This window comes from Aplysia californica, unplaced genomic scaffold (genome assembly GCF_000002075.1).
Source record: "Aplysia californica isolate F4 #8 unplaced genomic scaffold, AplCal3.0 scaffold00333, whole genome shotgun sequence".
Lineage (NCBI taxonomy): Eukaryota > Metazoa > Mollusca > Gastropoda > Aplysiida > Aplysiidae > Aplysia > Aplysia californica.
This window is the reverse complement of record NW_004797603.1, coordinates 692,645-709,056: the sequence shown is the minus strand read 5'-3', so window position 1 is coordinate 709,056 and position 16,412 is coordinate 692,645. Positions and strand designations below refer to the sequence as shown.

The window sequence follows — 16,412 nt, the reverse complement described above, 5'->3', positions numbered from 1 at the left end:
TCTCTCTCTCTCTCTCTCTCTCTCTCTCTCTCTCTCTCTCTCTCTTTTATTTAATTTTTCCCATTCTCCTTCTTCCCTTCCCAAGGCCCGCCCATCCTCCAGCCCCATCCCGTCTTCCTTGCATGCATTCCCCCACCCCGCCCACACCCACAACATGGCCCAGCCCGATTTAAGATTCTATAAAAAGAAACGCCACAGTTCATGATTTAGCCCACAGTCGGCGGCCATATTTGATCCCCACCGCGGCGTACTGCTCGTGGCACCGCGAAGAGACAGAGGAGGCTCCATTAGTTCTAAGCTCCTTGATCTAGGCCTAGATCTAGATCTAGACCTAGAGTCTAGTGAAATACTTTTTACTTTTACTAGAAATCTAGAATCTAATCTAGATCTAGATTAGATCTAGATTCTAGATCTAGAAGTCTAGATCTACCATTTTTGTTGTGATGTATCACGTGAAAATGATATTTTGGGTGCTTTTTCGGTAGTTCCCACCCCCCTGTATTTGAGCCTAGAGGCTAGATCTAGATTTAGATCTAGAATCTATACGTTTGATGCGCCGCGAGCTAAGATATCAAACCTAAGTACTGCAAAACATCAAATAATGGGAAAATATAGGGAGCATGCCCCCCTGAACCCCCCCCCCCCCCCCCCCCCCCCCCACCTTATTTTTATTGGGTCGAGCCCCCCTGAAACCCTCCCTACTCATGAGGCCAAAACTAAAACCCGCAAATAACAATTGCGGGGTGGGAACCACCGAAAAAGCACCATATTTTGGTAGTACATGAATGCAAAATAGTATTGGACTAGATCTAGATTAGTTGTTCTGTGTGTCTAGCTTGAAGTGGTTTAACTCACTCACTGCCATGCCCGAACCCTGTCGGGTGATCCGCATAGACCGCTGCCTGCCAAATCCGAAACCCGTCGGGTGCGTTTTTACTACTAACTATTTTTCAAACATTCCCCGACACGTTTCGGGCTTGGCAGTCGGAAGTAGGCGACATAAACCAGTTTAGTTTCGATTCCGCATTGTTGCAGTAACTTCCCTTGAATAAGCTACTTAAAGATCTTACTTTTTCAAACTCACCCGAAACTAACTAAAAACTACTGATGCTCAGTTACGATGGGGATGGCGTCTCAACGAGGTCGGAACATTTGAATTGATGGACCCATTCGTCAATAAAGGTATATCTTTTTGCAGATGATAGTGATGATGAACCATCATACAGAGTTGATAATGAGTATAGGAAAGGAAATAGGAGAGGTGTGGACTCAAGTGAAGATGAAAATTGTGCTAGATCTAGGCCTAGATCTAGAATAAAATCGGGCGTTCCCCATGCTCAGACCTATGATCCGATGCTTCCCAGTCCCGTCACGCAAACGTCAAAGATCACACAATGTAGATTTAGACCCCAAATGATTGGAATACAGCTGACACAGACCCTCCTATGTCTACACAACAAACTTCAAATAGTGGCACCCCTCCCCCAGTGGCTATGCCCCGTCCTGCAACCACACACCCTGATGTTGATGCTCAGGATGGGTGGACTGATGACTTAAATTCCAGTTATATAAAATTTGTCAGACATCTTTTCAAAGTGACTCTTCAACATTTGCCAGTTGAAACAAAATCTATTTCTTGCAAAGATAAAGATAAAAAGGTATGCATATCTACTGAATGTACCAAGCACCTAAATGTTATGTAAAAGGTTTTTTTCTCGATTTTGCCACATATTCACAAACTCATAAAATTTCACACGATAAAGGTATCACAAAAATATTTTTTTTATTTGTTGAGTATGTTTCAATGTCATTGTTTGTGGAAAAGTTCAATGCTGTACACAAAATAATAAGCTCACAGTGAGGTTTTGAAAAAGGTCCCGAAAGCCTGGCATTCCTCAGTTATCCTGCCGAGAAATGCCTGGCAGTGAGTGAGTTAATGATGAAATTGACCATTTATTTTGACTTTTGGTTTGAATTTCTTTGAACGTTCAGGAAAATAAGCTTGAACTCTATTTCTCCGAACGGTTTCTGTTCTCGAGATTTGTTGAAAATAAGCGAATGGAGTGGCCTCTGTGTGTGTGTAAGGTGGGGGGGGGGGGGGGGGGGGGGTGAAGGGATTTTTTTTTTTAACCTGAAGGATTTTAGTTTTTGCTGGGTGACTAAATGCAAAATAGGTTACTGCCAAGGTCGAGCAGTTTTGTTTTCTCGCAGTACCTTTTGAAGGTATTTTCAAATGAAGTATAGTCCAGGAACGTTGCCCCAACCACAACTGAAGTATCTGAATGTTCAGACATTTAAAATTCTCTAGATGTCTAGCTCTAGAAATTGAATTTGATGCAAAAAATGCTTTGTCTCAGTCCTTGCAGAATGAAAGGATGACACCTAAATCTTGCAAATAAAAAAAATCTCTAGATCAGAAACCGTTCGGAAAAAAAGAGTTTAACTTTATTTTCCCGAACGTTCTGAGAAATAATCACTTTGTTGAATTAGATCTAGATAGATCTAGTCTCTAGTCTAGATCTATTGTTGTTGTAATTTATAGGCTACACTGTAATGGATGCAGTAGCCTACATGACATGTACATCATCTAATTCAGCTGTATTGCTACACACTGCAATTGATCTGACAGGAAATTTTAGGTCCCAATGAATGAGCCTGACTGACTAATAGTTCATCACTTGTCAGTTTTATTCTGTCGACTTGTCTTCTTAGGCTGAAACCTAACTTGCTGCTAGACCGTCCGCCTTAGAATGTGGATTGGCCTTTGGGTCTATGTTTTGCTGTGATGCAAAAGAGCTTGAAACTAACATTGAGTGTGCATAGAGATGTCCCCTGACTGTAATGAGACCTCTGATTTGATTCTGATAAGTGAAACGTTTGAAAAGAAGAAAAATCTATCAAAGGTTTTGATTGGTACTTGCAGAAAAAGAAGAAACATTAGTTATATCTTGTTAAAATGTTGTCTCTCCTACCCTGGTGAAATTCATTTGTTTATTGTTTGTTTTTCTGCCTGAATTTATTTTGTACTACAGTAATTTCACCATGCAGTGTATTTTTTTTTCATTTTGCTGTATTTATGAAATTGTAACAGTTTCTTCCTTAATTTCCTTTTCAGCTGTAGGCCAAGTACAATAGTAAACGATATAAGGGCTCCAACAAGGTGGATAACCAATATTTGTGATGGCTCGACTAGTGAGTGTGTGTGAATCTGATGAGGAATTCGAATTTCAGAGACGACAAGTTCCTCTTGAAGTGGATAATTTAAAGGCGAGTAATTCGTACATGATAATTCATTTTTTATTTCATAATAAGATGATATAAATTGTCTTTTGTGTCTTTTTTTCTTTCCGCCAAAGGCCAATACATGATAGTTTTCATTTTCCAAAATGAAATATTTGTCTCATTTTGATTTTGTCTACATTCCTCTTTTTTTCTCTCTCTCACTTTTTTCCTGCCCCCTTCACTCCATTCCTCCATTTCTACCTCTCCCCTCCCTTAAACTCTTTTTATCCTAGCCATACCCCCACGGACTCTGTACCTGGGGCCGCCGCGCCATATATGAGTTGCAAGTCACTCCGTATATTTCAAAGTTCTGTATTTCTTACATTTAATCTTAGGTTTTAAGGAAATTTGGCAGTTATGTTAGAAATTGAATGTAGTTTTTGTAAATGTGCAGTGGAACTCGGATTCAACGAGCTCGGATTCAACGAGAACTCGGATTCAACAAGAGTAGATAGATTCCCCGTTTTTTTTTCTTCTTTAAAATCAATAAAAATAACCCGGATTCAACGAGCACTTAAATCAGCAAGCTCGGATTTAACGAGGTCGCTTCCAGGGGGAACAGCCCCCACAGACGTGGCTTGGCTTATTTTTCTCCCAGAACGAACTTTATCTATTCCTGAAAACCATCCATTGCACCTGCCTCGTGAACTATTGTTCACTTACCCGATTGAATGCGACCAATCAGCGGCCTTTTTTCACACCAACACATGCGTTGTTGGCACGCGCACGTGTCTACTCCGGCGTGTGTCGGGGTCGGATGTGCGGCCTGCACACGTGTGACTGTGTCGGGGAAGGGGGGAGGCACCAGCGGTCCGGGCGTTGAACGTCGCAGATACAAACGTGTCACACAGTCTTTTTTTCCCCTCAGCAAGTGATCATTATAAGCTAGTGTTGACGTAGATCTACATAATGAATTGTGCGCTGGTCTATGGAATCAAAAGTTGCCGTGTGCTAGGCTCTACACAGCAACACAACTTTTTGGCAAACAGTCGAGATGACTCAGATCAGGCGTGCATTTGAACGAATTGGTCTTTTTTTTTTACACAGCTCATAATATGCAGTCATTTCAGGCACTACTTACTTCTCTTTATACATTACTTGCTCAGTGCCTGTAATAATCTACACAAAACCTTGTGTTTGCTATAACGAACACTCGGATTCAACGAGGTTTTAGGTCAGGCCCGGCGACCTCGTTGAATCCGAGTTCCACTGTATGTGGTTAGGAATTACACCAATTGCACAATGTAGATTTTGAGGCGTATTCCACTCTCCATCTTGACCCTGATTGCCGCGCCAACGACGTCCCATTGGATTTTATAGATCTAGCCCTACCCCTCGATACAGCACGAATTCCAGTACTGACACCTTCACCATAATCTGAATGGCTCTTAGATGAGTCTAAGTCTTGTTTCTTATCATTCAAAACGGAATTTACAGCACTAGTTTCAGAGTCGCTTTCATCAAATTAGTATCATTCCCCCTCAACGCAGCGCCACTTCAAAAAGTACTTCGTCGGTCGTGAACGTGCGTTTTCGAGACATCGTTCAAGATTCTACACCCATCAAAAACCAAGGAACCACTGTTCCTTGGAAATTTTAAATATTCAGACAGAGCTAGCATTGCCGTATTTGCGTACAGTTGAACCTGTGTAAGACGGCCACCCATTGTCAAGGAGAAAAATGGCCATATAGGTGGCCGTCTTAGGCAGGACTGATCAGGATGAAGAAAATAAACCCTTCTTTTCTGAGGTCCCAACCGAAGATAGCTGCATTGTTGTTTTTCAAATTTTTGTATTGGCTTTGGGTGCTGATAAAAGTTTTTCTGTCAATGATTCTGTTAAACTATATTTTAAAAACAAAATTTTTTGTTGTCACCTATGTTCAGAGCTGTTAAAGTACTTTTAAAAAGGTACTTAAGTCCAAATTTATGTACAATCTAAAATACATGTACTTAAGTACAGTAAAAGTACTTTCCTGTAAAATGTTCTTGAGTACAAGTACTTTTTAAAAAAAGTACATTTTGAGTACTTTCTGCTAATATACTAAAACACTTCAGTGCTAATGCAAAACATCATATTGAATAACATATCCAGTATATTTCACAAATTAGGCCATTTATTACGAAAAATGTAAACTGAATACAAAGCATATACGCACTGAATGTAGGTAGAAATGGTCCGTGAAACTGAAAAACAAAACAAAAACCAAAGACACAACTAATGAGTAAGTGATACAGTCGAACCTGGCCTGATGGCCACCTCTATAAGACGGTCACCTGTACAAACGACCACTTTCCATTTCCCCCCTTGCGTTTTTTCTATATCATTTAACTGTGTGAAACGGGCACCTGTCCAATGCGGCCGCGGCCACCATATTTTAACGCACAACCCCTATCACACCTAGTAATAACACCTGTCTTAGACGGCCACCTTAGTGACTCCCTTATGTTTTGTCATAAATCATGCATTGGCCCCTGGTGTTGTGAGCGAGCCATCATAATCTAATCACCTGTCGTTATTGTTAGGTAGTCCCTCCAACCAATCATGTTGCGTAGGCCCCTCCCGCTGTTGACCAATAGGTAACAAATTTTCAGCTGCCAAGGAGGTAAGCGTGTGATCCCGGCATAGCCTATAAGCCCCCCCCCTAGAACTCATACACAAATCGTAAGTGAGATAAGAGGTCACTGTTTACCCAGTCAGTAACAAAGTAACAATGGACGTCAACATGAACTTGTGACAGAAGCGTCCTTTGTTCTCAGAGTGGTGGCAACCCGTGTGTTTGTTTCACCTTAGCACTCGGTCCATTTCGTTTTATTGTCATCCTTGCACAAAAGCAGCATCAAAAGAACAATGACAATGGGGGACCGACTTACACAGGTTCGGCTGTATTATGAATAGAACTTGTTTGAGTAAGACAATGTGATCGAATGTAATTAAGTCGGTCCAAGAGGTCAGAAAGTTCTACAGGAAAAGTATCCAAATTGGAAAATGTAGAGACAAAGTTGCTCTTAAGAAAACATAAAATTTATGAAAATGGCCAGCAAAGAAATGGAAAAGTGCATTGAATTCTTCATTAACAAATCTTCAAGGAATCAATGTAGCCCTAGCAAAAATCACCAAAAAAAAGTTTCAAAGAAATTTAGATAGCCTAAAAATTGTTAGATATACATTGAGAACTCAGTTTCACTTCAATTAATTATAGTGGTAAGACAGATTTTGGTTACACAGTGCAGTCCACGGTGCACACGGCAAAACAAAATACAGTCGAACCTGCCCTGACGGCCACCTCTATAAGACGGTCACCTGTACAAACAGCCACTTTCCATTTCCCCCCTTGCGTTTTTTCTATATAATTTAACTGTGTAAAACAGGCACCTGTCCAACGCGGCCACGGCCACCATATTTTAACACACAACCCCTATCACACTAAGCAATAACACCTGTCTTAGACGGCCACCATAATTTAACACACAACCCCTATCATACTAAGCAATAACACCTGTCTTAGACGGCCACCATATTTTAACACACAACCCCTATCATACTAAGCAATAACACCTGTCTTAGACGGCCACCATATTTTAACACACAACCCCTATCACACTAAGCAATAACACCTGTCTTAGACGGCCACCATATTTTAACACACAACCCCTATCATACTAAGCAATAACACCTGTCTTAGACGGCCACCATATTTTAACACACAACCCCTATCACACTAAGCAATAACACCTGTCTAAGACGGCCACCTTAGTGACTCCATTACGTTTTGTCATAAATTGTGCACTGTCCCCTTGCGTTGTGGGCGAGCCGTCATAATCTAATCCCCTGTCTTTGTTGTTAGGTAGTCCCTCCAACCGATCATGTTGCGTAAGCCCCTCCCACTGTTAACCAATAGGTAACAAAATTAATTTTCAGCTGCTGGTGAGGTAAGCGTGTGATCCCTCATAACCCATAACCCCGCCCAGAACTCATACACACAAATCGTAAGTGAGATGAGAGGTCACCGTTTACCCAGTACGTAACAAAGTAACAATGGACGTCAACATGAACTTGTAACAGAAGCGTCGCTCGTTCTCCGAATGGTAGCGACACATGTGTTTGTTTTACCATAGCACTCGGTCCTCCTTGTCTGACACATTCCGTTTTATTGTCACCCTTGTACAAAAGCAGCAACAAAAGAAAACAAGAGAAAACAACCCCAGCGAAAACAACAACAACAAAAATAACAACAACAACAATAACAATGCAGCTACCTTCGGGTGGGACATCAGAAAGGAATGGTTTGTTTTCTTTTTCTTGATCAGTCCTGCCTAAGACGGCCAACTGTCTTATACGGCCACATTTCTCCTTGACAATGGGTGGCCGTCTTACACAGGTTTGACTGTACATGTAGTTTCCTAGAGTCTAGTAAGTGTAGTGTAACCAAAGAATCTCTACTGCAGTAGTGTCCGCCTAAGATCCCAGTGCTCAGGAGCAAGGGAAATACGGGATCTTTGCCAATGAAGCCAAAGAAGAATATACAGTGACCCATGAACTGACGTGACCCCTGGGTGGGTTTATGACATATGGCGAGTACAGAGTGGTCAACCTTGATGACCAATCACAGTGGCATGAGACATGCCATACACATACACTCATTAGCCTATTGTGAGTCTTGAGATCTTTATCTACGTTTATCCAGCTGCCCCTCCCCTCTACCTGTCCTAAAATTTTAGCCTTCCATCTCTGATTGAGTCCCCCCTCCCCGCCTTTGTCATTACGCTCCATTACGTTGTGACCACACCAATTAAAATTCAGGCAGTCTCGCAAATTCGAGAAAAGAGAAAAACTGCCTTCAATGGTCAGGGAAGAGTTCACAGTTCGATGTGATCCTGCCTGGAGCCCTTCCCACCCTGCGAGTGATGTAAGTTTAGGTGGCGATCTCAGATGCGAGTGTGATGTTTGGGACAGTGCAAGGGGACAGTGCACAATTTATGACAAAACGTAATGGAGTCACTAAGGTGGCTGTCTTAGACAGGTGTTATTGCTTAGTGTGATAGGGGAAAGAAACGCATCGGTCAGTTTACGCCTCGGTGTGATTCCGTCTGGGGCAAACATTGTACCGTTTCATGGAGTTTTACGACGCTTGTGTGATCACATTCACGAGAGTGGCTGATCTTTGACGCTACGGGTAGTTCTTTGATCTCAACTTTTAACTCTTGGTTGATCGGCTGTGCCCACCTGGGTGTTTATTCCGTAAATTATTATCAGAAATGCCGGCACTTACTCTTTCATTAAGCTTCAAAAGTACTCAAAATGTCCTCTAAAAATACTCAAAAGTACTTTTATAAAAAGTATCGGAGTAGAGTAAAAGTACTGGTTCCCAAAAATGTACCGGAGTACAGTAAAAGTACCGAAAATTGTATCGTAAGTACAAGTACCGGAGTACTTTTACTCCGTTATAACCAGCTCTGCCTATATTGTTGTGCATATTTTTCAGTTTTGGATTAGAATTTTGCAGTCTGAAATAATAATGCACATTATTTGTAACGGGTCCACTCTTATAATACAGCTCTAGGCACTTTACGGTGCTTTCACGGGGCTGCACATTATTAATTTTATGAAAATAGGATCATATTGCCCTGATTCTGAGTTTTAAAACTTTATATTGCTGTTGAATCTTACTTTAGATCAGTCTTGGTATCGTTATATGTGAGTCATCGTGGTGAAATCGGGCGCTCGCATTTTTCCACCAGTTGAGCAATTTTATCGACATTTTGTTTTTTTGCTAAACACCTTTTACATTCATGTGAAATATGAAAACACATTTCCGTTCCATTTGAATTTTACTGAAAACCCTTGTGTAAAGGCACAAAATATGTAATTTTCAGTTTCAAAGAACTTTTATGCTATTGAAGTTACCAGACTTTGGCGACCATTTTCTCATTAATTTAAGCACTGAAACAAGGCTGCCCCACCTTCTTCAATTGCAAATAACTCGACTTCTATTCCAGCTAGATCGATTTTTTTTTCCACTGAAAGAAAGGCAAATGAATAAATAAGCTTTCAGATGATAGTTCAAATGCTCAAAAATTGAAGAGCGCCTGATTCCACCACGCCGTGACTTATGTGAGACAGCGTGGTGAAATCAGATATTATCAGGCGCTCGTCAAAATAATGAAAGTGAAGAAACGGGCATTTTTTTCGCAGGTTTGGGGATTTATTTCGAATTTTTGTTTTTTGGCTCCACACCTTCTTTGTCCGTTAAAGAACACATTTCTGTGTAAATTGTATTGAAAAACATTGATTAAAGGCACAAAAAAATGTAAATTTTCATTTTCCATGAACTCTCGAGCTAAGGAAATAACTAAACTTGGCCGCCATTTTCTTGCAAATTTTACCTTTGAAACCTGGTGACCCCCACCTCCTTCAATTGCCACTATCTCGACTTGTATACAAGGTAAATGGATGTTTTTTCTTCGAAAACAAGACAAATGAACAAGCTTGAAGATGATACCCATTCCACATGCTCAAAAATTGACGAGTGCCTGATTCCACCGCATCATGACACATATATAATGTGTTCCGTATCTCTGTATATTATATTTGTGTAAGTTCGTCACTTTGGCCGCCTAAAACTTTCGATCCACTTGATTTTCATATTTGACAAAATTAATGGTGGTTCAGAATCATTTAAAGGGTGCACAGTTTCATTAAGGAGCCTGAAGTCACTCTAGTTTAATTTTCAGTTTTTCAGTAGTTTCGTTTAGATCTAATATCGAGAAAAGTCCGTCGTCTAAGACGCCATTGTAAACAAGTGAGGTTTCTGTTCACTAGCTGTGCGCACTGATTCCACATCTTTGAAATTCTGGAGTGTACAACCACGAAAACGGAATAGAGAATCAGTTTATACAACTATTATATATTTGGCAACTTGGAAACACATGTGTCACTTTTTTCTCCATTCCAGTAGAGTGTAAATATAGTAGGCCAATGACTTTCACTTGGTGTTAATACACCGATCATTCTTTTCATCAAAAGGGGCCCCGGCTAGTTGTATAATATGCATGCAATAGTACAACTCTGTCGTACAAAAGGCTTTTTTTTTTTTGACCAGGTATGCTGTTTGAAAGTTTTGTCAAGAATAAAATTGAACTGAAGTTAAGTTTTTAAAAACTTTTTTTTTCAGATGGTAGTGCAATTCAGTGACAAATGTGTGGATTGTGAAAAGCTGTGTGGGGTGAAACAGAAAGATTTGGAGATTTTCATCAACAAGTTCAACAGTTTGTCGAAGGATGAGGTTGCCATTGCTTTGCTTGTGTCTGGGAAAGATATCATGAGCTTGTTATCTCATATGGTGCCTTGTGTTGGGTGTCGGAAAAGGTTAGTATTTAATGTGTACTCTTATTTGAGGGGGGAAAAAGAAAACTGATTTTAAGGTACTCTTTTCCAGAAATTTTGAGAATTCTGGAGGTATGATGTCTTGTTCGAAACTTTTTTGATGTGTTATGTTTTACGTTTGTCATTAAGCCTTTTTTTTTCTGTCAAGTGAGGACTAACAGTTCTTCCATGCGTTGGTGGCACCTTTTAGGTTCACCTTGTGTGATTGAAATTTCTGTAGTAGGGCTCTTCCCCTCAGAGAGATTGTCGTGAGAGAAGTTGTTGAAATTAAATGTCATAGAGGTGATTGTACTAATTACATTTTGTGTACGGTATATATTCTATCTATTGTTTGTCTCTACACTGTATTTCCAGCCTCTGTCATATTCTTCTTGTAGTTAATTTGTAACATCTTTGTTTGGAGTTCATATATACTGTAAGCTGTGCTTAGACCTGAAAACTACATTTCTTTTATTATACATGTATAGATCTATATATATATATATATATATAATATATATATATAAATATATATATTATATATATATATATAGATCTATACATGTATAATATATATATATATATAATATATATATAGTGTGTGTGTATTTACTTTATAATTGTTGTATGAGTGGTCTATAATTTGTTTTATTTCATTGTGATATATCATAATAGGAATTTTGAGTGTAATTTTTAGTTTGTAATGTTGTAATATATAAATATATATATGTTGTTGCTTGCTTTCTTTTTTTCTTTTTTTTCCTTTCTTTCCTTTTTTTTTCTTTTTTTAAAAATCCGAATTTCAGTAGGTTTTTTTAAAACTTTGTGTACATTTCAGTGTGGAAAGATTATTTGTTCAACTCCAAAAGTCTCAGCACCCTGCATTAGAGCCATTAGTTATCACGCCCAGAGGAGAGATGTCTGTTCGTCATGAGTATTTATTTGATCCCAGATCCCTCTTTTCCCTCTTTCATGTTCATGGGTGAGTAAATCATGTAACTTGAACAACATTAGTTATGATTGTCTTCTGTAAGTTTTGTCTGCGAATCAGATAGTAGAGAGTACCAGGTACTGAGGAGATAGTAAAGAGATAAAAGTACAGGGTAAAACAGGTATAAGTTACGATAAACTTTATAAATTGATCCTCCACTAGCAAAAAAAGTTACAATGTGTTTTATAGAATGGACTAAGTGGTTAGCACTGTTATAATGTGAATGGCTATTCGAATATAATATTTTAAAGTTGCCGTCAAAGGAATTCTTCCTTTTCTTTAAAAAAAATTTTTTTTTTTTGGTTAAATGTTTTACAGCGCTTGCAACTGCACATGGTCACATGAGCAGGCGGGACACATTAGCAGAGATGCTAACCAGTACGATTTTGTGTATTTTAGTAAGATTTTTTTCCGAAAATACGCGAATACGACTTTTCATGAAAAAATACGCATCCTGGAATGCGAAAAATATGAGATTCAGCTTGGGCGAGTAAAGGTAATTATCTCGAGTCCCATCTTTTGCCAAAATAGTATCAGTATCGCGGAACTGGAATATTTGAAAACCAAGTCCGATAAGGTCAGTAACTTCATTTTTGCCGGTCGCGATTGTGATATTGCGTTCACCTTTTCCCCGTCCAAGAGTACGTTTCACGCAAACAGACGGCTATGTCGGCAGGCGGACGTGTATGTGACACCGATGCTCGATCAGGAAAAGCAAGATCTACTTTCGCTTTCGTTACCACCGAGAAGTTTGTCAGCGGTAGTCTGATAACGTAACATTTGTGACTTGCAGGTTGTGCAGTGTACAATCTAAACGCTGTGTTGCCGTGCAAATAAAATTTAATCAACACTCGGACTCGTCTCTGTGCTGTCACGTGTGGGAAAAAAAGAAAAGAAAATACATGTGTCTTCCGATTTTTAGATTGTCTGGCTCGCCATCGTGACCGGTCACTGAACCTGCGCGCTTTCGCATCATAAATAAATGCGGCATCGTGTGAGCAAAGACCGTCTTTGGTGGGAGTAACTGCGTTGACAAAGACTTGGAAGCAAATTTCAGAATTTTGATTAGAGCTTTCTGCAAAGCGCTCGTTGGTGCAGGCCGTGTGCGGAATCGGGACCCTTCATTATTTGCAAGTCTGTGTTATTGAAATAAAGTGTTCGCGTTTCATTAGATAAGTGATAGTAAATTATCCCTACAGTGGATGTTGTAGCTTTGGGTTCAAGACTGGCAGATTTTCAGTGTCACTGCATCTTGCCCTCTCACAGTTGTTACAACTCTCACAATGCATAGGTCTACTTTAGCCATTCAAGTTATTGCTCTTCTTTGAGTTTGAACAATAATTTTAGTCTGTCAGTTCATAATATGAATCATGATACCCAGACTGGTGCTTGATAGTCGAAATTCTTGTTCTAGGCCCTTCCGAACGCTCAAAGCAGGATTAATTTTTTATATATAATAATGAGAGGAAAATATTATAATATTCTGAAATACTTAAGTCAAACAAGACCCCAGTACGACACTGAACACTGACATGTTGTTGACTGGATACATGTACAATCGAACCTGCCTTAACGGAAACCTGTATAAAACGGAAACCTGTCTTAACGGAATCTCCCCGCTCCCCCCTTGATATATTCCTCTTTAATTACCTGTATAAAAGGGAAACCTGTCCAACGCGGAAACGGAAAGAAAAATCCGCTCCCTTCCGATGGTTTCACCTGTCTTAAGACGGAAAATGCTTTACCCCTCAGCCCTGATTTGAAACAAAACTCACAAGTTTGGTTCTGCCGGCTCTAAACTTAACGCCATGGCCATGCCTCTAGGCGAGGAAGGGAAGTTGGGGTGCAATTTGGGGGTAGATGTTACCCCATCATGCGAGCCCTGAGTGATGCAGATGGTCAGTGTAGTGTGGATGGGAAATCTCATGACTGCCCGTGAGAGTGCTCGAGTAGCGAGCCACTACGCAAACTTTCCTAGGTACCCAGAAGCCAGAGGTGTGAAATTAGTTTGACCAATGGCTGCTGCCCTGATCGTACGCCAGCCGAGAAAAGAGTTCCTTGAATCATTGTTACAACGATGGCAGTGACGGATGGCATTGGTTGACTGTGCTTGTTACACCGATGGGTGGGGCTAAGGGTGGAAGCAAAGGGGGTGTTCAAACGTTTCTGTTTTTAATAGGTCAAACAGTGATCCTATGAAAGGCAAGCACTGGTGGTAATTGGGTAAATAAGACTGCCGCATGTCATTATCAGACAGGATAGCAGTTGAGAGGTGTGAAGTTTTGACCACTGCCTGCCGATCGGGCAAGCGATCCTTGATCCCACCGGCTGGGTTTTTTAACACCACCCCCCTTCCATCTCCCCTAAATTCCCGTCTAAGACGGAAAATGTCTAAGACGGAATTTTTTTCTGGCTCCCTTGCGTTTCCGTCTTACACAGGTTCGACTGTATATTGTATGCGTGTGTGCTCCCTTTTTCGAGCTGATGAGCGGTAAATTTTTTTCAGGAAATATTGCTGGACACCCTGAATTTTAGTTGGTCGGTCAGTCATGGGGAATACACATTTCCCCCTGAAAATACACATTTTCATATTTCCCAGTACTCATTTCGGTTTTCTGTGGTTGGCATCTCTGCATTAGACATTTTCAGTTGGTAGGAAATTTTGAATTTTGCCCGGGTGGCAGCCAAAGCGTGCTCGTATTGATTTTAGACCACCAAGGGATCTTTAACGTGCGCAACTTGCACACTGGACCTCCAAGATTTTTCACCCTTTATCTGAAAAGGCTAGGTGTAGATCTTTCCTACCATAAGATCAGGGTTGTTGCTGAAAGACAGCAGTAAGAAGGAGCCAAGGAGTAGCAGTACAAAGGCTGCAGAAAGGGTCAAGAGCCCAGAGGAGGGGGCCAAGGAGGTGAGGGGGCAAAAGTGGAGACGGCAGAACATTGTTAGAGAGCAGGACAGGAGTTGAAAAAGAAGAAAATTTTTCCGTCGCTACGTGGATTCAAACACAGGACCTTTGAATGAGAGGCGAACACCTTAACCTCTAGTCCCCTGGACTTCTTTCTGATTCAGACTTTCCTTAAATTGTGTACCATGCCAATATGAATATTTCAATGGTGAAAATGTATTTTCAATTCAATATCAATGTAATAGATATTTCTAGAGGGTTAGGGTATTTCTAGAAATGCGAGTCTATTTTGAAAGATGGTAGTTCACAAACATGTATACATAATTGTTTTTCTCTTATAATAAATGTATTTTTTGTTGAAATGGGGAACCATGTTTTGGTTGATTGGGTTAATGGTTTATGGACTTATTTTAACCCCTTACTTCCTGTTAAGTACTCTCATCACCAGCAAGTACGCTGCTAAGGTTATGAAGCATGAAGGAAAGTGGTAAATGGCTGTTTTGAAATATCTCTAACACTAATGATTATAATTTGCTGTTGCTTTCAATTGTAACTTTTTGTGTTAATAAGACATTGTTCTTCTGTCATCGTACTAGAATAAGTTGCTTGTTTTCTTTTCAAACTTAAAATATGCATATTTATAGATATACATGCTTGTCTGTTTAGATCCAAACTCCACTCTGTTGTGGAGTCTATACCAAAGAGCAAGAAAAACAAGAGGTGCAATTTGCATTCATTGGAAACTCACAAGTCAAAGACCCTGGGGTATGTAAGACTGTAAACAGAATATTTGTATAATTTTAGTTATAGCTGATGTTTCTTCATTTTCTGTCATAACCCACAACCTGTCTATGGTTTATATATATGCAAAACGTTTGACATTAACTGTTTCACTTCAAACTTTGTCAAACAGATGAAGGAAGTTTAATAAAATATTGATCTTGTTCATGATTTTCAAGTGTAATTTAATTTAATTCAGAGTTTGTCATTTGATAAGAGTTTATGGTGCTAGCAACTGCATAAGGTCATATATGTATTTTATGTGCTGGGCTCCAGTTAGTTATTTTCATGTTAATTCACAGCATGGCTTGGTATGAGCTTGTAAATAATATAAAATTAATAGAAAAAATTTCAGCTAAAAAAACAGTAATTAACATTTTTATAGCAATATCTGCTTTTTGAAGTGCAGACCAAAAGTTTTTATACAATCAAGAATTCACTGGGATCAACAGTGAGGAACAAATTAATGCATGATATTTCCTTCAGGTCTCTCCAAAGTCTGGAGATTCCTTTAGCATGTGCTTGATCGTAAAGTCAGTATCATATCTGGCACAAAATTAATTTTTCCAATCCCCGCAAAAGGTATTTATGGGTCAGGGAAGTATATTCAATTTGTAATTTTGTTAAAATTACTTTGTCTCTTCTGAAGAGCCCCCAAAGGTTTTCGTGGATGCAATTCAAAATCTAATGTGGAATTGATAAAAAGATACAAGTTAAATTGTGACTTGACATGATTAACAATTGTACAATTTTGCTTCTCCTCATCTTTTTATACAGGAGAAAAATAATCATTTTGTCTTTTTGTATAGCAATTTGTTTTCTTTTCTTTGTCAGATGCTGGTTGGAAGCATGGGATGCGCTTTCAGACTCGTGCAGGGAAAAGGTTTTAGTGGTCGACATGAACCGTTTGCTTACAAGTGTGGAGTCGTATCTTGAAAAGCACAAGTACGTTTTGTCTTATTCTGGAAGTTATCAGTTTAAAAATTTATTTTTTGTGGAAAGTACCTTACAGCAAAAAAGCAAATTCAGAACTCACTCTTAAAAAAGCCAAGTGTTTACACAAGCATTCAACCCATACCATATCAAAT

The 16,412-nt window shown here is 39.6% G+C and overlaps 1 protein-coding gene across 3 annotated transcripts in view; it reads left to right on the top strand.

The window, feature by feature from the left end:
- LOC101864311 (gametogenetin-binding protein 2) overlaps positions 1-16,412 on the top strand; it is a 45,797-nt gene that overhangs the window by 9,329 nt on the left and 20,056 nt on the right. For all 3 annotated transcript variants that reach the window (XM_035970884.1, XM_005102657.2, XM_005102659.3), the window contains exons 2-6: positions 3,116-3,267; positions 10,455-10,648; positions 11,484-11,627; positions 15,211-15,309; positions 16,159-16,269. In XM_035970884.1, the coding sequence (XP_035826777.1) occupies positions 3,181-3,267; positions 10,455-10,648; positions 11,484-11,627; positions 15,211-15,309; positions 16,159-16,269 (635 nt within the window). In that variant the 5' untranslated portion in view covers positions 3,116-3,180. The remainder of the gene's footprint in view (positions 1-3,115; positions 3,268-10,454; positions 10,649-11,483; positions 11,628-15,210; positions 15,310-16,158; positions 16,270-16,412) is intronic.